General features: G+C 32.9%; 2 protein-coding genes across 2 annotated transcripts in view; one reads left to right on the top strand and one right to left on the bottom strand.

The window, feature by feature from the left end:
- ACAD11 (acyl-CoA dehydrogenase family member 11) overlaps positions 1–24,065 on the top strand; it is an 85,000-nt gene that overhangs the window by 37,327 nt on the left and 23,608 nt on the right. Inside the window, exons 12-13 of the mRNA XM_074271116.1 lie at positions 1,138–1,245; positions 3,021–3,119. Coding sequence (XP_074127217.1) covers positions 1,138–1,245; positions 3,021–3,119 — 207 coding nt within the window. The remainder of the gene's footprint in view (positions 1–1,137; positions 1,246–3,020; positions 3,120–24,065) is intronic.
- ACKR4 (atypical chemokine receptor 4) lies at positions 15,545–19,290 on the bottom strand. Its single transcript, XM_074271118.1, has 2 exons — positions 19,169–19,290; positions 15,545–17,586 (listed from the first exon to the last, which is right to left on the bottom strand). The coding sequence occupies exon 2, from the start codon at positions 17,575–17,577 to the stop codon at positions 16,525–16,527; it is 1,053 nt and encodes a 350-aa protein (XP_074127219.1). The 5' UTR covers positions 17,578–17,586; positions 19,169–19,290; the 3' UTR covers positions 15,545–16,524.

The raw sequence follows: 24,065 nt of genomic DNA, 5'->3' as shown, positions 1-24,065 counted from the left end.
AATTAGTTTTAAAAAAAATATGACATCACTTGAAGACCATAATAAAACATTATAATATTTTATTATGTAACATGAATTAACAAACCAGATTTTTTTATGAAGATAAGACTTCATTAATTTAAATATATATAATATTTGCTAATAGAATCCTATCAAATTTTAGGGTAGATTATCTATGTCAACTTATTTGCTTTATGAAGGAATCCCTTCTGTAGGGTCCCTGAAGGCACTGTATAATAAGGAGCATTGTGAGAGATTCAGAGTCCTGGTTCTTATCATCTAGACACAGCAGAAAAGAATAAGCATGTATGGAAGCATGGTCCCAAAGGAGTTCACTTGAAAGAGAAATCCTTTCTGCCTGGGGTGATCTGGGAAGGCTCCAAGAGAGGAGATGGCTCTTGAAATGGGCCCTGGATGATAGGTATTAACAGATAGAGAGGGTGTGTAGCTGTGATTTGGGGAATCAATAGGTAGAACAGGGAGTGGTGTCCTGAAAGGGCAGGTATTCCAGGTGTAGAAAAAATATATATAAACAAGGATTACAAGATAGAATTGCATTAAGCAGTGACATTGTTGAAACAAAGGATTTGTGTGTGCCTCATTACACTCAGGTCTTTTTTCAGTAATGATACTAAGATTTTCTCTCTTTTCTAATCCCCCTATTGACCAAAAGAGTGTGTTTGAAGTACAATAATAATTCAGGTTTAAGGGGATAGTCTTTGCCCATAAAACTCTTTTTCCTCAGTGAAAATCTAATCAACTATCCTGGAGTCAGATTCTGTGTCTTAGGCCTCATAAATGTCATGCTCCAAACTTGCCAAGACTGACTTAAATTAACTTGAATAAAACACAACAAATTTTTATATAGATAATATGTGTGTATGTGTGTATATATATATATATATGTATGTATGTATATACACACACATTTATGTACACACACATATATATATATACACAACTAAGATTTAAATAGGTTTAAACATCCTGTAAACTTAAACTATTGTTACCTTATGGTCTGAGATCATTATTTTCTTAATTGATGTGTTTTAAAATAATCATATGAAGCTACTAATCTCAAACTTGGTAAAATTGTGGTGCAAAAATATACTTTTTATCATTTTTATCAATTCATAGACACAGGAAATATGGAGGTACTTCACTTATATGGAAGTGAAGAGCAGAAGAAACAGTGGCTTGAACCTCTTCTGCAAGGAAGAATGAAATCTTGCTTTTGCATGACAGGTAACCCGGCCATTTGTAGCCTCTCTGCTGACCTCCATCTCCCATCTCCACCTGCCCACTGAACGTCTTGAATTTAGATGTTCTGTAGAAATCTTACCTTCACCATATCCAAACCTCAACTCTTCGCCTTAACCTCAAAACCTTCCCCTCTTCCTAACTTCCCTGTTCTTCCTGTTGAGGCTCCAGCCATCTTTCCCAGCCCCCAGCCTGGGGTCCTCCTGAACTCCTCGCTCTCCCTCCCCATTCCCTCTCACACATGCCCCCTCTCTCCTCCGCCTCTGCCACAGAGTGCTTATTTGCATGTTGTTTCCCCTATTAGACTGTGTGTTCCCTAATAGCGGAGACTGGCTTTTGCCTTTCCTTGGGTCTTCAGCAGTTACACATAGTGCCCAGCATAAACTAGGCCCTTTTCCTGAATGTTTGCTGATTGACTAACCATTCTGCAGCTTAAGAATTCCTCACAGTACAGTGGGTTTGAGGAAGTTGTTATTAGTAACTAGAAAGATAAAATGTGGCATAAAAGATGAATATGTGGATCCAACGCTTCCTTTCCTAATTAGCCCATTCAATAATAAGTAATTGATAGGCAATCTTGCTCCTTTAAAGTGAAATTGATTCTCTAGTAAAATCACCCTTCCTAGTTGATTCCTAGCTAGCCACACAAGGGATGATTATAGTAAGAAAACAAGAGACAACATTTGCTTTCTTTTGACTCTCTCTTTTTTTTTTTTTTTTTTAATTTGTATCCACAATGCACATTGTAGGTATTTGTTTATTGAATTAAAAAAAATTGTTACTATGACTTCCATTACTCACATTGTTCTTTATGGACATTTCATTTTGTTTTCTCTTGGGTAGATTAAACATCTTGATGTTAATTAACTTCATAATACAGTTCTCAAAATGCTTAGCTTTTTCATGAACTAGTAAAAATGGAACTTTGATCAATGCTAAACATCTGGTCCAAATTATAATTGTATGTTTTTAAAAATACATAAAAATATTTGACCTAAGAATATTTGACCTCTTTTGTGCATAAGAAGAAGTAATTTTTAAAAGCTTAGTTTTGTTATTTCATATTTGAACTTAAAATTAAAACTCAAATTTATTTTGAATTTTAACAGACAATTTTAGATATACAAATTATTTTTATAATTTTTCTATAAGCTTTTCTTAGAAAAATCATTTTTCCTCTTCATCAGTAACATTTAGAAATACTTTATGAATATTTATTTCTAGTGTTAGGCATTGTGGGAAATATAAGGAGCTTTCAGTCAGGTGAGAAAGATACATATAATTGAATAACCCATTTATAGAATATGTCAGCTACAAGTAACTAGGAAACAAGTACTGAGATGATACTGAGTTAGGGCAGACTGTCTACCGCTGAGAGTCAGTGAGAGAAGACTTCCTAAAAGTATTGAGTTTGGGCAAATTTTGCAGGATAAAAGGAATATGAAAAGATGAAGTATCACAAATGAAAAGAATGAAATATGCAAGTATCAGAAGAGGATTGCTCATTAAATTAACTGAAGGAAATTAATCATAGAATTGAGGGGAGTCTCGATCCAAATTTTTAACATTTCTTCAGTGAAAGAAGATAGTAAGGGTTTTTTGTCTTGTTTTGACAAGTTAAAAAGCTTCTTGCCAAATTAATTAGTGCAGACACTTGAAGTAAAATTCAGGACGATGGAGTTACTAGTACTGAAGTATTGAACTTTCCCTTTTTCTCTCACTGGTGATAGTATTTAAATTTGGCTTTTGGTTCCTTATAGAGCCTGATGTTGCCTCTAGTGATGCTACTAATATTGAATGTACTATTGAACGAGATGGTGATAGCTATGTCATCAATGGCAAGAAATGGTGGAGCAGCGGTGAGTACATCCAGTTATGGACATCAGAATTAGCTGACTTTCAGCAGTTCTGTTTTTCTCAATTTGGGGAGCTGGGGGAGTTGACAGGGAAATAAGACAAATCTTTGTTGGGAAAAGTGATATATAATTTTTAAAACTTAAATAAGAAACAGAAAAATTTCAGTTACTTTAACTCTATTTTTGAAGTATTTTCATAATTTCCAAAATAAATTATTTGTAAACAGCTTTGGGATTTATTTTTCTCTTCTAATTTTTCAGTATGAGTGGAGATTTGATAAATGTTTCAATAATATGACATTTATAATATATTAGAAAAACCTATGTCTTCATCAAATCACAGAATTCAGAATGAATAAAATTGTATTTTTGAAATATTTATATTACATGAAAGTTGTCTTGCACGTGATTTATATGAATCACTGGGTGTGGTTTTTCAATGTGATTAAAATGACTTATTTTTGTACATGTTTTTATTCCTTTGAAAAGCTAGTTTTGTTTGAGATAAGACACATTAGACAGTGATAAGAAATTGTACAGTTAGCAATCAGTAATGGTCTTGGCTAAACTAATGTGCCCTTTAGGAAGTGATTAAAAACCAGAATTTAATTAATTTTAAGCTAAGTACTTTGAACTAAAGAATCATCAAAAAACTGTACTAGTGGGAAACTGCTCTAAAATCTGACCCCAAAAAAAGGGTTTTAAGCCTGAAAAACATTTTAAACCTGAAAAACTCTTTTTGTTTATTTTTACTGAGATTATATTTTTAAAAACTTATAAAGAAAGAGACATTTTGATTCCAGGAGACATTTAAGATTATAATATAAGCATATGTTTATCTAATTTTGAAAAAATTGTGTTCAGTTCCAGAAAATTAAAAGTATCTTGTAAATGCATCCTGATATTAACTCTATTATGGCCAAACAATTACTGTTGCCAGTTCATTTTATTTTATTTTTTAAATAAAGCATTGATACGTTTTTTTGAGAGGTACTGTAGAAAGCACATGAAATATGGAATGGAATCACAGCACTGCTATTCAAATACTGGCTCTCTCTACTCATGGATTCTATAACTGTCTCTGCTGGCAAATCTCTGATTTTCTGGATCTTAGCTCCCTTATTTTTCAAATGAGGGCTGGGACTGGCAAATTCTCTCAACGTCCCTATCAGCTTCTTTTTTATTTTCCTGTGCTTCTATTAAGACCTCTCAACAATCCCCCAAAGTAGTTAGTTTATTGTTGACAAAAAGGAAGGATACATCCTTTAACCTTGACAGTATGGTACTAATATTAATATTGACCATTGTGCTGAGCAGAATTTCATTATCTTAACTTGTTGATTTTATTTACAATGTCATGGTCATCCTATATATTGCCATTTGGTTCTTACCTTATTTGTTATCAAAAGCATTGTTACTGTAAATATTTTTATAAGTATGATAAGTCTTTTCTTGTGCTTACCAAAAAATTTTGGGAGGTAGTTTATTGAATACTAGATTTCTTTTTTTTAATTTAATAAATATTTTATTTTTATCACTTAAGTGTAAAGTTAGTTTTCAACATTCATATTTGTAAGGTTTTAAGCTCCAAATTTTGCTTCTTCTCTCCTTCCCTCCCTAAGACAGCAAACAATCTGATAGAGATTATACATGTACAATCATGTTAAATATATTTCCACATTAGTCATGTTGTAAAAGAAGACTCAGAACAAAAGGGAAAAACCACAAGAAGTAAACAAGAAAAAGTGAAAATAATATGCCTCAATCTACATTAAGACTCTATATTTCTTTTCTGGATGTGGATAGCATTTTCTCTCATGAGTCTTTTGGAATTGTCTTAAGATTGTTGGATGGCTGAAAAGAGCTAAATCATAATTGCTCATCACACATTATTACTGTTGTATACAGTGATGTCCTGGTTCTGCTCACTTCACTCAGCCTCAGTTCATATAAGTCTTTCCAGGTTTTTTTGAAATCTTCCTGCTCATCATTTCTTAGAGCTCAATAATATTCCAAAACGTTCATATATCAAATGAGTGTGCAATCATTCTCCAATTATTGAGCATCTTCTCAATTTCCAATTCTTTGTCACTATAAAGAGAGTAGCAATAAATATTTTTGTACATATAGGTCCTTTTCCATTTTTTATTATCTCTTTGAGTTACAGGCCCATTAGTGGTATTGCTGGATCAAAATTTGATTGTCCCTTGGACATAGTTCTGAATTACTCTCCAGAATGATTGGATCAGTTAGTTCACAGTTTCACCAACAATGCATTAGTGTTTCAATTTTTCCACATCTTTTCTAGCATTATCATTTTCCTTTTCTGTTAGGTATGAGATGGTACTTCAGAATTATTCTCATTTGCATTTTTCTAAATCAATAGTGTTTTATATTATTTTTTCATATAACTGTAGATAGCTTTAATTTCTTCATCTGAAAACTTCCTGTTCATATTTTTTGACCATTTATCAAGTAGGGAATGACTTGTAAGCTAAATTTGATTCATTTGATTCTATTTATTTTAGAAATGAAGCCTTTATCAGAGACGTTGGCCACATAGTTTCCCATCTTTCTGCTTTCCTTCATTGATTTTGTTTGTGCAAAAACTTTTTAATTTAATTTAATCAATATTATCCATTTTGCATTTCATAAGGTTCTCTGTCTCTTGTTTGTTCATAAATTCTCCCTAGATCTGACAAGTAAACTATTTCTTACTCTCCTACATCTCGTCTAGATATCATGTATCCAATTTTGAACTTATCTTGATATGGGGTGTGAAATGTTGGTCTGTTATACCTAGTTTCTGTCAAAGTATTTTTTCAATTTTTGCAACAATTTTGTCAAATAGTGAATTCTTACCCCCAAAGCTGGAATCTTTGAGTTTATCAAATAGTAGATTATTATAAACAGTAGTAATATATAATCATTGACTATTATGTTTTGTGTACCTAATCTGTTCCACTGCTCTATCACTCATTTCTTAGCCATTACCAAATAGTTTTGATGAATGTCACTTTATAATGTGGTTTGAGATCTGGTATACCCTTAAAATTAATACTCTTGTTTCTCCAAATTAATTTTTTACCCTCAAAATTCTTGACCTTTTGTTTCTCCAAATGAATTTTGTTATTTTTCTAGCTCTGTAACATAAACTTTTGGTAGTTTGATTAACATGGTATTGAATAAATAAGTTAATTTAGGTGGAATTGTCATTTTTATAATATTAGCTCTATCTATGCATAAGAAATTGATATTTTTTGTAGTTGTTAGATCTGACTTTATTTGTATGAAAACTGTTTTGTAATTGTGTTCATATAGTTCCTGGGTTTGTCTTGGCAGGTAGACACTCAAATATTTTATATTGTGTAAAGTTATTTTGAATGAGATTTCTCTATCTCCTGCTGCTGGGCTTTGTTGGTAACATATGGAAATGCTGATTGTATGTTGATTTATTTTTTATCCAACAACTTTGCTAAAATTGTTCATTTCAAGTCTTTTTTTTTTTTTAGTGGATTCTCTAGGATTCTCTAAATATACTATCATATCATCTGTAAAAAGTGATCATTTTGTTTCCTCATTGCCTAGTCTAATTCTTTCATTTCTTTTTTCTTCTTTTATTAGTAAAGGTAGCATTTCTAATATGATACTGAATAATATTGGTGATAATGGGCATCCTCATTTCACCCCAACCTTACTGAAAAGGCATCTAGTTTATCCCAATTATAGATAATGCTTGCTAATGGTTAGATAGCAGTTATCATTTTAAGAAAAATCCATTTATTTATATGCTCTCAAGTGTTTTTAATAGGAATAGGTGCTATATATTGTCAAAAGCATTTTCTGCATCTGTTGAGATAATCATATGATTTGTATTAGTTTTCTTAGTGATATGGTCAATATATTGATAGTTATACCAATAATGAATCAGCCCTGCAGGGAAATTCATCTTTGTTTCAGTTCTTTCTGGTTTAGGTATCAGCACCATATTTGTATTGTAAAAGGAATTTGATAGGACTCCTTTTTAGCCTATTTTTCCAAATAGTTTATATTGTATTAGAATTAATTGCTTTTTAAAGATTTGATAGAATTCACTTGTAAATTATTCTGGCTGTATAAACTTTTTCTTAGGGAGTTCATTGATAACTTGTTCAATTTCTTTTTTTTAAATGGGTTATTTTGATATTGTTAATTTTGTTTTCTTTTTTTAGAAAAAAATCAAATTAACAAAAGTTTTTTTTTACTTATTTTTTTAATAAAACCAACTCAGTTTTATTTATTAGTTCAATAGTTTTATTAATCTTTCCTTAGATTTTTCAAAATCTCTAATCTGATTTTGAGGATTTTTAATTTTTTTTTTTTTAGCTTTTTTAGTTGCATGCCCAATTCATTGATGATCTCTTTTTCTATTTGATTCATGTAAGCATTTAGAGAAATAACATTTCCCCTAAGAACTTCTTTGATTGACTCCAATAAGTTTTGGTATATTGTCTCATTATTGTCATTCTCTTTAGTGAAATTATTGTTTCTATAATTTGTTGTTTGACCCATTCATTTTTTAGGATTAGATTATTTCATTTCCACTTAATTTTTAATCTGTCTATCCATGGTCCTTTATTATTTGTATTTTTATTATATTATGATCTGAAAAAGATTTATTTAATATTTCTGCCTTTCTGCCTTTTTGACTGTGAGGTTTTTATGCTCAAATATGTGGTCAGTTTTTGGGTAGGTGCCATTTACCCCTGAAAAAAAGGTTATATTCCTTCCTATATCCATTCAGTTTTCTCCACAACTGTTATTTAACCTTTCTAAAATTTTATTAATCTCCTTAACATGTTTATTTTGTGGTCAAATTTATCTAGTTCTTAGAGGGGGAGATTGAGGTCTCTCAATAGTATCGTTTTACTATTTCTTCTGTAACTCATTTAGCTTCTCTAGAATTTAGACATTATACCACTTGGTGCATATATGTTTTGTATTGATTTTACTGCATTGTCTGTGATACCTTTTAGCAAGATATAGTTTCCTTCCTTATTTTAATTAGGTCTGTTTTTGTTTTCACTATCTGACCTAAGGATTACCTCTGCTTTTTTCATTTCAACTTAAGCATAATAGATTCTACTTCAGCCTTTTACCTTTACTTTGTGGGCATCTCTCTACTTCAGATGTGTTTCCTGTAAACAGTATACTGTAGGTTTCTAGTTTTTAATCCACTTTGCTATCCACTTCCATTTTATGAGAGAATTCATCCCATTCACATTCACACTTAAGATTACTAACTGTGTATTTTTATCCATCCTATTTCCCCCCCCCCCCCCCCCCCGCCCGTTTGTATTTTTCTCTTTCCTTTGACTACCTTCTCATTAGTGTTTTACTTATGGCTACCACTTCCCTCTATTTGCCCTCCCTTCTATCAGTCTTCCCCTTTTCCCTTTTCCCTCCACTTTCCTATAGCATAAGATAATTTTCTATATTCAAATGAGTGTATATGTTATTCTGTTCTTGAGCCAAATCTGATGAGTATAAGATTCCAACAATGATCACCCCCTCCCTTCTTCCTCTCTTGTAATAGGTCTTTTGCACCTCTTCATATGATATAATTTACCCTATTCTGCCTCCCTCGTTTCTCTTCCCCCAATGCAATTCTTTTTTTATATCGTCACATCAGAGTAATCTTATCATACCCTCTGTCTACATATAGTCCTTCTACCTACTTTCAAAGACATACAGTTCTCAAGACTTATAAGTATTATCTTTCCATGTAGGAATGTTAGCAGTGTAATCTTATTAAAGAATATGCATTTTTTCTTTTCTGTTTATCTTTTTATGCTTTTTTGAGTCTTGTATTTGAAAATCCAGTTTTCTTCTCAGTTCTAGTCTTTTCATCAGAAAAGTTCAAAAGTCCCCTGTGTCATTGAATGGCCATTTTTCCCCTGAAGGTTTATGCTCAGTTCTGCTGGATGTCATCCAAGATTCTTTGCCTTTTGGAATATTATACTCCAAGCTCTTGATCTTTTAACATAGAAGCTATTAAATCCTGTGTAATCCTGTCTATGGCGTCTTGATATTTGAATTGTTTCTTTCTTCTTGACCTGAGAATTCTAGAATTTGGCTACAATATTATTTTTTTCATTTTGGATCTCTTTCAGGAAGTGATTGATGGATTCTGTCAAAGACTATTTTACCCTCTTGTTCTAGGATAGCAGGGCATTTTTCCTTGATGACTTTTTTGAAGGATGTTGTCCACATTCTTTTTTTTGATCATGTCCAATATTTCTTTTTCCTCCCAATATTTCTTAAATTATCTCTTTTGGATGTGTTTTCCTGGGCAGTATTTTACATTTTCCTCTATTTTTTCATTCTTTTGATTTTGTTTGATTGACTCTTGATGTCTCATAAACGTTATTAACTTTCACTCTCCCAATTCTAATTTTTTTATTATTAAATCTTTTTATTTTCAAAACATATGCATAGATAATTTTCAACATTCACCCTTGCAAAACCTTGAGTTCCAAATTTATTTCCTCTCTTCCCCCACCCTCTCCCATATATGGCAAGTTGTACAATTCTTCTATACATATTTCCACAACAAAATCAGATCAAAAAGGAAAAAAAATGAGAAAGAAAAGAACAACAAAGAGTAAAAATGCTATGTTGTGATCTACCCTCAGTTCCCACAGCCCTCTCTCTGGGTGTAGATGGCTCTCTTCATCACAAGACCATTGGAACTGACCTCAATCATCTCATTGTTGAAAAGAGCCATGTCTTATCAGATTTGATCAGATAATTTTTTTTCCTGAGGCAGTTGGGATTAAGTGACTTGCCCAGGGTCACACAACTAGGAAGTGTTCAGTGCCTGAGGTCAAATTTCAACTCAGGTCCTCCTGACTTCAGGGCTGGTGCTTTATCCACTCCACTACCTAGCTGCCCCTACTAAAATTTTTCTTAACAAATTTCATAAATTTATAAAAATTTATTAATAATGTTTGCCTATATTGTCTTTCTCTGCTTTACCTCCACTTGGAAGATATTAGGACCACTTTTGCTTCATAGAAGGAAATTGATAAGATACCTTCTTTCTGTACTCAAAAGTAGTCTGTGCAATGAAGAAATTATTGATTAAATGCTTTATAGGAATAATTTATAGGTCTTTCTGCAGTAGGATTCCTTCCCTTAGGTTGTTACTTATGACTTAATTTTACTCTCTGAGGTTAGATTGTTTATATTGCCTATTTCCTGTTTTGTTAACTTGCCAAAATTGAGTACAGTAGTTTCTGGTTTCTTTTCTATTTCTTGTAAATCTTGATGGTTAGTAGTTTACCAAAGAGCTATTATGTCTAACATTTCATTCGCATCCTTAATTTCTTGCTTATCTTTCTACTAGATAGCTAAATCAAATGAGAAATATTTACTATCAACTCTTTTTCTTACTCTCTAGGGATTGTGGTAATTTAGTTATTTTTACTTAAAGCATTTAGGTACTAATATCTTTTGGTATATGCATATTTAAAATGTATGTTTTAGTTATTTATAGTGTGTTTAAGCATCATGTGGTTTACCTTTACAACCTTATTTAACTACTGCCCTATCTGTGGTCATGATTTACACTACTGTTATTTCAGATTCAAGTGAGAAATAATATTTCAAGCTCTTTTTGTTATTCTTGTATGAATATTTGTGTTTTAAGAATATTTCTTATATGTGACAAATCGCTGAGGTTTGTTTTCTGATTCATTCTTCTAGCCTTTTCTGCTTTATGAATAACTTCATCCCTTTCACATTTATGGTTTATGATGCTTAAGCTTGTTTTTTTTCTCTCCATCATCAAATCTTTTTTTATAATGTTTCTTCCTTGAAAATTGGTCCCTAGGCCTGTATGTACCAGAATGTTTGTGGCAGCTCTTTTTGTTGTAGCTAGAAACTGGAAGTTGAATGGATGTCCATCAATTGGAGAATGGTTGGGTAAATTGTGGTATATGAAGGTTATGGAATATTATTGCTCTGTAAGAAATGACCAGCAGGAGGAATACAGAGAAGGAACACTGGGAAGCGAATGTAAATTGTTAGCACTACTGTCTATCTACCCAGGTTACTTATACCTTCGGAAGCTAATAATTAATGTGCAACAAGAAAAAGGTATTTACACACATATATTGTATCTAGGTTATATTGTAAGACATGTAAAATGTATGGGATTACCTGCCATCGGGGGGAGGGAGTGGAGGGAGGGAGGGGATAACTTGGAAAAATGAATTAAAAAAAAAAAAGAAAAGAAAAGAAAATTGGTCCCTAGGAGATTGGAACAAGCAGATTTTAATCCATTCTCTTCCTCTTCCCTTCCTTGTCCAGATTTAAATCAAGTATGCCTCCACATTGCTTGTAACTATAATTTATTTTTAGCTTGAAACAGCTTTCTCTCTGTTTCTACCCTTTTTTTAACCAACAATTGTCTTCCTTTTCCCCATTACAGACCAGGGTTCTGCTCATTTTAAATTATTCTAGTACTACAGTTTCTTTTTGTAAAGTTTGAAAAATGTTTTCTTTCCTTTTTATTTTTTTCATTTTTTAGCCCCTTCCCCCTTATTAAAAAAAAAACACAAATAACAATCCTTGTAACAAAAAGAATATAGCCAAGTAAAATAAATATATACGTTTGTCATTCCAAAAATGGATAGATCATTTTGCACTTGAGTTCATCACTCTTCTTTTAGGAGGTGAGTAATATCAGGTTCTCAGGAATTATGTTAGGGTTCCTGTGATATTGATAGATATTAAAGCTTTCCAAATAGTTTTTTATTACAATGTTATTATTGTGTAAATATTTATAGTTTTGATGTTCTCTTTCTGCTTACTTCACTCTACATCATTTCATATAAATCTTCACAGGTTTTTCTGAAACATCCTTTTTACAAGTTCTACAATTTACAATTTTACAATTTCTTATGGTATAATAATGTTTAATTATATTCATATACCATCATTTGTTCACCCATTTCCCATTTCAAGGGCATCCCCTTTGTTCCCAGTTCTTTGCTAAATCAAGCAATGCTGCTATATTTGTGAACATGAGTCTTAAACTCTTTTGGGGTTATAAAGACCTAACAATGATATTACCAAGATGAAAGTATGTACAATTTAGTGATTTGGGGGGCATAATTCCAAAGTACTTTCTAGAATGAATGGACTATTTCACTAGCCTATTAGCAGTTGAGAGTGTGCCTGTTTTCCCACAATTCCTCCCCCAATTCACTTTTTCATTTTTGTCATCTTTACCAATCTCATAGGTAAGGGATGTTTTGTGCATTTCTCTAGTAGTAATTTGAAACTTTTAAAGCTTCTGTCTATTGATAGCTTGGGATTCTTCCTTTGAGAGTACTGTTTATGTCTATTGCCTTTATGTACTGAGGTATAGTTCACATTTTTATATCTTGAAATTAGTTCTCTATGTTTCTAGGATATCAGTCCTTTATCCTAGAAACTGGCAGCACTTTTTTTAAACTCAGTTAACATTTCTCTTCTATTTTAATTATAATATTTTTTTTTGTGAAAGTACTTTTCTTGTTTGGACATGAGCTCTTTGTGAGCCATAGCCATGATTATGAAAAGTGTTTCTTCCCTATTACTCTTAATTATTTATTATGTGATCTTTTATGTATACATTATATTTATCCATAACTTATTTTAGTCAAATAGTATTAGTTATTAACATGGTCTGTTATGTTTATACTTTTCCTAATATTGAACCAATATACTTAATATAAATCTTACTTTATCATACTCTAAATCTTTTGTATAAATTTTATAGGCTATTTGCTAGCTTTTCTAATCTATTTAAAATATTTGCAATACTCTGATACTGGTCTATGATTTCTTTTCTCTCATTTGACTTTCCTTGGTTACTATTTTGTTTATCTGAATTTAGTTATTTAAGTTTTGGTTTTCTTATTCTTATAATCCTGGTGGTTTAAATTTTGTAGATGTTTATCTATTTCACTTAAGTTGTCAAAAAAATGGCATTTAATTGAAATTTCCTTCATTTCTCCATTTGTGGTGATTTTTCTCTTTAATTTTTGACACAAACAATTAGATTTTCTTCAATTTTCTTAATGCTAATTAAGAGTTTATTTGGCTTATTATTTTTTAAAATAGCTTTTGCTTTATTTAGCAATTGAATGATTTTTTTAAAAAATCTTTTCTTTGATTTTTACAGTATCTATTTGGGGTTTTTCTAGGTTTTGTGCTTATTTCATATCTAATTCATTCTGTTCTTTTTCTTATTTTTTTGTTGAAAGGATTTAGATTTTCTAGTGTTAAATTATTTTAAGCATTTAAATTTTCTACTTAGAACTGTTTTTGGAAATTTCCTAACAATTTTTCTATGTTCTCTTATTACTTCATGAAACTTAATATTGTTTTTCATTCTTTGACCCATGAATTCTTTAGGATTAAGTTTAGTCTCCATTTTTAAAAATTCTTCCTTCAAGAACATATATAATTTTTTACCTTGTAGTATATAAGGAATATTTTAATATCTTTTTCTATTTTTTGAAGGTATTATGGCTCCAAAACTGGTTAGTTTTTCTAAATGTATCTTGCAGAGCTGAGAAGTATCTATATTCCTTTTCTCATTCAGTAAACCAGAATCTGAAGTTCTCTTCAGGTCCTTAACTTTTTTGTGAGCTTTGTCTAAATATGAAATAGGTACATTGAGGTCCCCAACTGTTATAATCAACTGTCTCTTTTTCCCTGTAAGTCAATTAACTTTTCCTATAGTAGTTAAATATTGTTATTCAGTGCTTATTCATACTTCATATTGGAAAATTATCCATAATTTACAGTATCTTTAAGTAAAATGTAGTTTCCTTTTCATCCCTTATAACTGTCTCTTTTTAGCCTTGTCTAAACTCATGATTGCTGTCCTTTCCTTTTTTGAGTTCAATTGAACGTAATAATTATATTGTAGAGCCTTATTTTAATACTGTGAAAATCTTTATATTTCAAGTATGTTTCTTGTAAATAGCATGCTATTGAATTCTGCTTTCTAATTTATATTGCATTCCTTTTAGGTTTTAAGGGAAATACATCCTACTCATGTTTTTGAAGTAATTATTAATCATATATCTCTTGTTTTCTTTTCTTTACCCCTTCTCCCTTTCCAAAGAAGTTGTGAGAAAAAAAGTGTCCTCACTGCTAGTGATATACCACTCCACTGTCTTCTTCCCTTCTGTTCTCAAACCCCACTCATAGATTTTTGCCCCTTTTTCTTTCTCTTTATTCCTCATTTCCAATCTGTCTTTCAGAATTGTAGTACATATTTCTTATGACTACTCTTATCACCCTAATTCCATCCTCCTTCTTAAATCCCTTCTCTTTTCTAGCCTTTCTGATCCTGTTTACTTTGACAACCTTTTACACCAAACAGGTGTGTGTGTGTATGTGTGTGTGTGTGTGTGTGTGTGTGTGTGTGTGTGTGTGCATGTTTCCAACCATTCTTTGTCCATTTCAGATGAAAGTGAGGTTTTTGTGACACATGATGTCCCCACCCCTTCTTTTATGCAAAGACAGTCTCTTCTCTCTTCTTCCTTAATGAATTCCATTCCCACCCTCATCTCTTTTCTTGAGTTGAAATCATTAGAACAGAACAAAATCATCTCTAGTCCCTCTGGTTTGTTTAACTCTCTTTATTTTTTGAAGACATTAGGATTCTAAGTAAATATTTTTTCTCCTCCCTTTAAAATGCAAACATTTCTTCACTGTATATTCCCTTCCAATTGCCCCAGTATATTTACATTCCTCAGTTTCTCTGGACTTCTGTGTTTTTAGAGATTCTGTTTCTGTCTTTTTATCAAGAATGCTTGGAAGCCCTCTAATTCATTAAAAATCCATTTTTATTTGTAGGATTATATTCAGTTTTGCCAGATAATTGTTCTTCTTTTAAGTCTTTATCTTTTGCCTTTTGGAATATTATATTTGAAGCTTTTCTGAACTTTACTTTTGTAATTGCCAAATCTTGGATGATACTGACCATAGTCCCTCTGGATCTGATCTATAATGTTCTTGAGAATTTTCATTTGTGGGTTTTTCTCAGGAGGTGACTGGTTCTCAGGGACATGGATGGTTTTCATTTGTGATTTCTTTTAATAAAATATCCTTTTATAAAAATATAAAATATTTTAATAAAATATCATTGTTTTTAATCTAATTGTTCTTAAATTAACTTTCTATGATTTGTTTCCTAGGTGAGTTGTTTTAATTAGAAGATACCTTATTTTTTCCTCTTTTTATTTCTTTCAGCTTGTTTTAATATTTCTTATTGCCTCCTATAGACACTTATTTCTATTTGGTATATTCTCATTTTTAAGAGTTCTGTTACTTACATAAGAAATTTCATATCTTCCATATTAAAATTATTCTTCTTTTCATTCTTTCTTCTAGAGTATAATTTAATTTGTAAATATTTTGTTTATTTCTTGTTTTATCCCTTCTAGAAATTTTATTAGGTCTTATGGGCAATTATATTTCTATTGGAGATTCTGCCTGTAGACACTGTAAACCTAGTCTCTTCCTCTAGATTTGTACAGTGAAAGCCCTTTTTATTGTTATTGTCATACATGTTTTCTTCTGTTTATTCATATTTCAAGCTTTCCTCTCTAAATTAGGACTTTTTATAATGGCTAGAACCTGACTGTTCTTATACAGTGGGATGGGATGGTGGACGCCCTGCCTAGTCTTGATTTGTATTGTCCACTAGCTCTCCCTTCTATTTATATCTAATGTATATAAAATGCCAGCAGATCCTATGTTCCCCTGCATCCTCTTTGCATAGAATGCTGAGTTTTTCAAGGCTATTATTTTTCTAGGTGTCTCCTACTATTAGGTGTCTCCTCAAGGTTTTTCAGCCTTCTGTTTTGAGTCACCCATTCTCATTCTAAGGTTTTCTTTAAGAGTCTCAATCTCCCTCTTTTTCTCTTGCTTTGATTCTTTTACTAAGTCTTCCAACACTTCTTAGGGTTGATTAGTATGTTATACCTCCCTTTCTTTGATTCTAGTTGTTACAGAATTATTCTCTGCATTCAGAGATCTTACCCTCTTCTATGTCTTTTATGCCTTAGGAGTCTCTTTGCTTGTTCCTTTCATAAGTCTCTACTGTTTTTTCTGTTGGGATTTCTTCCTTTCCACCTCTTGTAGTTGTCATCATTGTTTTAATTCATTTAATTCTAATATACTAGATTTTTTTGAGGTCACATGGGGGAATGTTGCTTATGTTGTTATGTGTTATCTAGATATATGTCTTAGTGTCCCACACTGAAATTGAAATCTCTGATAAATGCAGTTGTGTTCTCCCATATTAGAATACATTGAGCAGCATCATGTACCCCACTCAAAAAAGAGATCAATCTACCTGCTAGATGCTAAAAGTACTTGTTGGTTCTGTGAGACCTTCAGAATCAAAAGGGATGTCTTCTGGATTTTGTCTCTGTCTCCTCCAGTAGCCATATTTCTTCACCATTTTGGTAATGTGCATTTTAAAAGAGGATCCCATAAAAGCATATAGGATTGGGTTGAGACAGCTGTGACAAAGGGCCAAGCTCTTTGTGATTTGGATGGCCACATCCATGCGCTTGCTCATTACACAGTCAGTAATCAGAGAAAAGATGATGTCGATGGCTTGCCAGAACTTGACTATGTTGTACGGCAGCTGAGTAACAATGAAAACAACCACAACTGCAAGTAGAACCTGGAGGGCCCGAGATTTCTTCATGTTTGGCATCTTGATGAGTGTCCTGGCAATTACAGAATAGCAAACTCCCATTATGAGAAAGGGTAAAACAAACCCTAGGCAAATTTCCAGGATCTGAATTGATGCTTTCATTGTTATTCCTAGGTGATGTGGAAATATGGGCAGGCATCTCCTCTTGTCATTCACTGTATTAAAAACTAGTTGAGGTATGCTCAGCAATATTGCAGTGATCCAGACAACGACACAAATAATCCAACATGGTCTTCCTGCTCTTTGATGCCCTGGGACTTTAGTGATTGCAGAGTATCTGTCTATGCTGATGCAGGCCAGAAACTGCATCCCAGAGACAAAGTTTATGGTGAATAAGGCTGACGTCAGTTTGCACATTGGTACCCCTAGTACCCATCCATGCACTGCGTTAACTGCCCAAAATGGCAAAGTGATGAGCAGAAGCAAATCGGCCACTGCCAGATTCATGATATACAGGTCAGTTTTGGTTTTCTGTTTCTTATAATAGGCGTAGATAGCTACCACTGTGGAATTTCCTGCAATCCCAACAATAAAAGCCACTGTGTAAAAGGTTGGCAGGAATACCTTGGCAAAATTTCTGACCTCCTCTTTGACACAGAGTATTTCATACTGACTGTAATCCTGAGTGCCATTTACTTCATTTTCATCATAATAGTAATCTGTTGACTGATTATGTTCCAGATCCATGGCCACAATCTACAAAGCAGGCACAATAATGAATTTATTAGTCTACCAGAGTATTATACAAATAAACTTTTAAAAAATTTCACATAATTTTCATTCTTGTTGAGAAAATAAGCTTTTGCTCATTTCACAGTCAATAATCAGTGAATAGATGATGTCTATGGCTGGCCAGAACTTGACTATGAAACATTCCTTGGAGTGAAATTACTTTTTTTTTAGTAGGCTTAATGATTTTAGTCAAACCCATGTTGGATGCATATCCAAGAAACAATTATTTAATACTTTTCTTCTTTTTTGGTAACTATCAAAGAGACTGGAAATATGTCTTAATTTGCATTAGGGAAATGGGATAAATATGTTGTTGGTTTTTCATACTGTTCAGACACTAAGCAAAAGTATGAAAAAAAAGTTTATTTAAGAAAAGTAAGAACTTTTTGAAAATTGAGCCAGGTCTGTCACAGAAACTCTTACAGAATCCTCCCCACACCACCAAGTTTGTAGTTTTGACAGATGAGCTCAAAGCAATCATGTAAAATGAGGGGGGAAATTAGGTAATCTCTCAGTAGCCAAACTCTAAAAAGCCCAGGTTGTTTTTGTAGAATTACAGCTCTCTCATGTTTTGGTATCTGTTCAAGAGATGTTAGCATCTGTTAAATACTATATTTGGCTGACTTCCCTCCCAGTCATTAGGAGCAATGATATTCTTAAATAATAATAATAAAATATATATAGTAACTTTCAAAGTTTTAATTTTTTAAAAAAAGAATGCTCATGTTCTCCCATGGATTTTTTCTTTGTGGATTTTTGAATAATAACCCATCAAGAATGAAAGCACAATTTAAAAAAAAAAAAAAGAAACACAAATAACTGAATTTTTTTCTTGCAAGAGAAAATTATTATATTTGCCTTTTTATCTTAAATACAGAAAGTGGGGTACAGTAGAGCTCACAGGAGGAGGTGCTATATAAATATAAACTACTTTCATTATGAATATCTAGGTATTAATAAATTTAACTATTTTTCTCCTAAATTCACTGAAAAAAATTACTTATGACTCTTTATCTTTTCCTAGTGCACCATTTAGAAACACAACATAAAACAATTAATACTAATTCCTTCAGTTTAAAGAAATCTTGAGAGAAAACACAGCTATATCAGAGAAAACATAATCTTCAAAGGTTCAAGTGGCAGTCATTAATATTCCTCATTAGTATTCCTAAAAGCATGAAAGCAGGATTGAAAAGGAGAAAGAGAAGAATATTTGGTGGCAGATATTGTCTATAAAAGTCACTATGGTTGTAGAATAAAATAATTCAAAATAGTGACATGTTTTTTGCCCTCATAATGAAATAAAAGAGAAGAGTATATTTTTGAAATTCTTTCTGTGTAATACTATTTAAGTATAAAATAAGAGGAATGATATTATTCTGCCACTAAACTTTATTTAAAACTTGAAGAAATAATTATTTTACAAATGACACCATATTTTGACTGTGGGCCTTTAAATCCCTTTGCAAAGTCGTCCCCTTTAAATATGTAAATAAAAATATCTGTCCAATTTAAGTTACATTGTAATGAATAAGAAATAACTGACCTGTTCTGGAGAGCAGCCGAGTGGAGACTCGTTGTAGAGACTATGAAGTCTAAAGTCAGTTTGGTCTAATTCATTTTACTTTTGTTCTCAGTCTGACTCCCCGCCTCTCGGTTTCTTAGCCAAGAGAGCCTTCATTTACATTTGATTTTTTTTTTCTTTCTGTCTTCCGGAAAATTAACTCCAGGAGGACTTGGAACACTTTTGTCTTATTGTTCCATGCTAATATACATCCTAAGGACCCAAGTTCTTTGGGAAATGGATTTGAAAGAATAGCATCTCAGTTGAAAAAAATACAAACCTTGTAAATATGCCCATTGCTGCCAAAAATACAAGAGAGTAGCTGCAGAAGTAACTGAAAGACCAAAATAGAAATTCACTCAAGAGTATCGGTGCAGATAAAATTACATAACCTTGTAACATTAAATGTTATTTTTCTCTTTTATAAGGAAATGTCAGGCTTTATCTTTGAAGTAGCTGTTTGATGTCTGATAAAAGCAAATCATTGCAATTGAGAGTAAACTCTCCAAAAAGCTATTTGTGTATCTACTATTAAATTTTCTGACCCCCACTTTCCTCAATCTGCCCTCCACTTTTTTAGCCCCTCCTTTCCTGTCCCCTTCTACTTCTATTCTCCCTTCTGTTAGCCTCCCCCTTTCTTTTCCCCATTCCCCTCCTTATTTCCCTATGAGACAAATTTGTATACCAAATTAAGTATGTATGATATTCCCTCCCTGAACCAAATCCAATGAGATTAAGGTTCAAACACTGTTCACCCCCCCCCCTTCGTTCTCTCAACTATAAAAGATCTTTTTTTTTTTTTTGCCTCTTCATGTGATTCTACTATTAAATCTTAAACAATTATTAAGTAGAGTTTAAATTTTTGGTTTTGCATTGTATGTATTGTATCAGAACCTTAGTCTTTCTGGCTATACCAGTCAGCAAGCATTTATAAAGCACCTATTGTTTCCCAGGCACTTTGCTAGACACAAGGGATGCAAATGTCAAAAAAATGAAACGGTGCCTTGTCTAGGAGATTAATACAAACATAAGTATATTCAGAAGATACACACACACGCGCACACACACACACACATACACATATATATGTATATATATATATATATATATATATATACATATATATATATATATAGAATAACATAGTTAAGTACAGAGTAGATAAATAAAGGTGGCTTAGAAAGGAAAAAACCAGCAGTTTGGGTAGAAGAAAAAGCTTCATATAGAACAGGTCAGCAAAGTAAAGCCAGGGTCAAATCCTATGTTTGTGGCTTGGGAGCAAAGAATGTTTTTTAATTTTTAAATAAAATAAAATATTATTTTAAAATGTCTTATTGAGGGCCATGGTTTATCCACTCCTAAAGAAGGTGGTATTTGAGCTGTATTTTGAAGAAAAAAGTGGTAGTGAGGAAGGAGTAAATTTCTAAGCTTGGCTGGGCAAGGCCCTGAGATGTATGTGTCAGAGGGAAGGCTAATTTGGCTAGATCCCAGAGTGTGGGAGAGGGAAGAATGTCTTTGGAACCTGAAAACAAATGGGGATGGAGAGTTTTAAACCTAAGCAAAAGAGTTTGAATGCTAGAATCAGTACCAAGCCCCTGAGGCTTACTGGGTAATGTCTTCAGGTCTACACTTAGAGAAAATCACACTGGCTTTCTATATAGAATGGACTGGCATGGAGAGGGACTTGATGCAGGAAGAATATTGTACTTGACCCCAGAGTTAATCATTTTGGCATTAGCCAGTAGTAAATTTGTACCTAAGGTTCCCCTTCTCTCTGGCTAAGCCATTAACAGTGGCCAGCTGATTTCACCTTGGATTCTTGCATCAGTCTATGGATTGGTTTTCTTGCCTCAAATCTGTCCCCAGGACAGTTGAGCCTCTAGTCAGCTATCAGAATTGATCTTTGGAAATCTCAGGTCTGTTAAGTATACTTCATGGTTCCCTATTACTTCTGAAATTAAGTATAAAATCCCCTGACATTTATTGCCCTTAATAGCCTGTCCCCCCACATCCCACCCCAACCTTTTCACCTTTACATTATTTTCACAACTTTTGCCCCTCTATTCTGCTTATTCCGTCATCTCTTAACACTGGCTTTCTTGCTATTCCTCACACAAAATAGTCCATCTCCTTACTCTGCATTTTCATTGTTTAACTCCCTTGTTAGAATTTGCTTCTTCCTGCCTTCTCTAAGAAGTTTTTCCTGAGCTCTATTAGCACTGAGGCCTTCTCTCTGACATGCTCTCCAATTTATCCTGTGTAAAACTAGATTGAAATTGAGGAGAGTTTGAATAATGTGAAATTAGATTTAATGTGAATTATAAAATAATACCAAGCCATGTTTAATACAATCCAGAATTAATGCTATGCTTGTGAGTTGGTCAAAGTATTTATCATGCTTTCTCAGTCTGCATTTGTCTTTGATTACATGTGGAGGTAATGTTCTGTGTACTTTATTACCAACAGTCATGCAAAAAAGAAGAGACATGTTTTTACATTAGAACAAAAATTAGATGTAATTGAACAACATAAGGGTAGTTATGGGAACTCCAAAAAAAAAAAAAGGACAATATTTTGAAATAGTTGAATGTACAATATGGAAAAATATAAAGCACAAAAGCTAAATAAATGAGATAAAGTCATGTGAGATTTTTGAAATTTGCAAAATTTTTAAGGTTCAAAAGAGACCCCTAAAAGTTGAGGTTGCAGAATGTTATTGTAAGAAGAATTTTCAGGCTTGAGCCCATCCCCAAGTTAAAGAGCAAAGTTTATTATAATTGTAACACTAATTGAAGCCAGCCTAAGTTCCAAAAGGATTTAGCAGAGAACCAGAGTAAGAAGATAAAATTTATAGGACAAAGTTAGAAAGACCATAGCTTCATGTTAATTATTTGCTAATCTTATGGCTTACAGGTAGGTTTGAGGGGTGGTCTCTTCACTCTTGTCTCAGGAACTTGGTTATCATTGATCAACGGATTGTCTATCTGACATTTAGCAATGTTTGTAGGACTCAGTATTCTCAAGACCTAGAGACTGTAGAATTGTTGACAGACAGATTGTTAGAACAATAGCACTCAAGGTCAGGGGACCACAGGATTATTGCTATATTGTCTCTAAAGTCTAAAGGAAGAAATATATATAATTATATTATTATATTCCTAAGGCCAGGAGACTTTAGGATCTTTGATAGACAGATTGTTAGAACAATACTAACATTCTAAGGTCAGGGGGCCTCAGGATTACAGCTATATTTCCCCTAGAAACTGTACCCTATCAACATAGTACAAGGAATTTATAGTGTTACAGTGATGGAAGTGTAAACAATGTTAGAAATGGGGCATCTTTCAATCATATAGACAGCAGATTGTGTCCTCTTAACAAAGTAGCCATTCAGGAAAACATTTCATAGTGATTTAAGTCAGCAGGAAAAAAAATGGAAATGAAGTGGACAGTAAAGAAACTTACTGTAAGCCTTAGTTGGTTTATTCACTTTAAAACTGATGTAAATGTTAAAATTATATTATGTTAAAATTACTGGAGAGACAGTACAAATTCAATCATAGCAGCAAAATGTCCTGAAGTTTTGAAGGAAATAATTGAAGAAGGAAGGGGTGCTAATGAACATATTTTGAAATTGAATAAAATAGGTTTTTTTGGGGGGAAAGTTATATCTTTTGGAGTTTACATTTCTAAGAAAGAAAACACCTGGATTTCAAAAGTATTAAAGATGGTCCAACTGACGAGGGGGAATCCTGAAACTCTCTCTCGAAAACTCCTTCAAGGAGAAAGTCTCCTTGAATTCTGGCCTCTGTAAAAGACCTGGCGGAGGGAAACAGGACAAACAGCTTCATTCTGTTATCTAGGTGGGGCTAGTTGAGTTCTGAGTCAGAGATTCTAACTCCATGAAATTAGAGATTAGTCGAGAAACACTCATTAATTCTAAGATTCTCTATTCAAATTCTAGCTCAAGCTGCACCGGCTCCCATCAAGAGCAACCCCCAAGTTGTAGCCAAGGCCTCAATTATAAAATGAGCCAACTTGGGGTTCAGTCCTTGCAGAGGACCTAACATGCCAAGGAACTTCTCTCTCCCTGGAATAGCATCAACCTCTCCCCCACTGAAATAATATTCTCTTTCAGCATTACCCTCTTTATCTCTTCCTCACCTATTTCCCTAACAAGACTTTATACCTCTCTGTCAGGATTTCTCTGCTAGAAATTCTCTTATCTCTCTGCCAGGACTTCTCCACTAGAAACTTTATATATCTCTGTCAGGACCTTACCACTAAGGAATTCGGTCGTTCTGTTCATGCATAGCAAAGACTGACTTCCCAATGCCAATAATAAATTTTACCAGTCTAGCTTTTCAGGTTCATAAATTCCTTTATGAAGGACCTCTGTGCATCCAGAAACTCCCTGCCATATGCCAAATCCTAAGGGGATTTAGGGGAACCAAACTTCTTCATTTGGTTCCCTGAACCCTAAACCTGCTACAAACCTCATCATTTAACTCCCTGACCACCAGGAACCCTGCCTCATCACAACTACGGAAGGGAATTCTTTTTTTTTTATTTTTTTTATTCATTTTTCCAAATTATCCCCTCCCTCCCTCCACTCCCTCCCCCCAATGGCAGGCAATCCCATACATTTTACATGTGTTACAATATAACCTAGATACAATATATGTGTGTAAATACCATTTTCTTGTTGCACATTAATTATTAGCTTCCAAAGGTATAAGTAACCTGGGTAGATAGACAGTAGTGCTAACAATTTACATTCGCTTCCCAGTGTTCCTTCTCTGGGTATAGTTATTTCTGTCCATCATTGATCAACTGGAAGTGAGTTGGATCTTCTTTATGTTGAAGACGGAAGGGAATT

This window comes from Sminthopsis crassicaudata, chromosome 5 (assembly GCF_048593235.1).
Source record: "Sminthopsis crassicaudata isolate SCR6 chromosome 5, ASM4859323v1, whole genome shotgun sequence".
In the NCBI taxonomy this organism is placed as follows: domain Eukaryota; kingdom Metazoa; phylum Chordata; class Mammalia; order Dasyuromorphia; family Dasyuridae; genus Sminthopsis; species Sminthopsis crassicaudata.
Note: the sequence above shows the minus strand (reverse complement) of the source record. Positions and strands in the feature narration are given on the sequence as shown.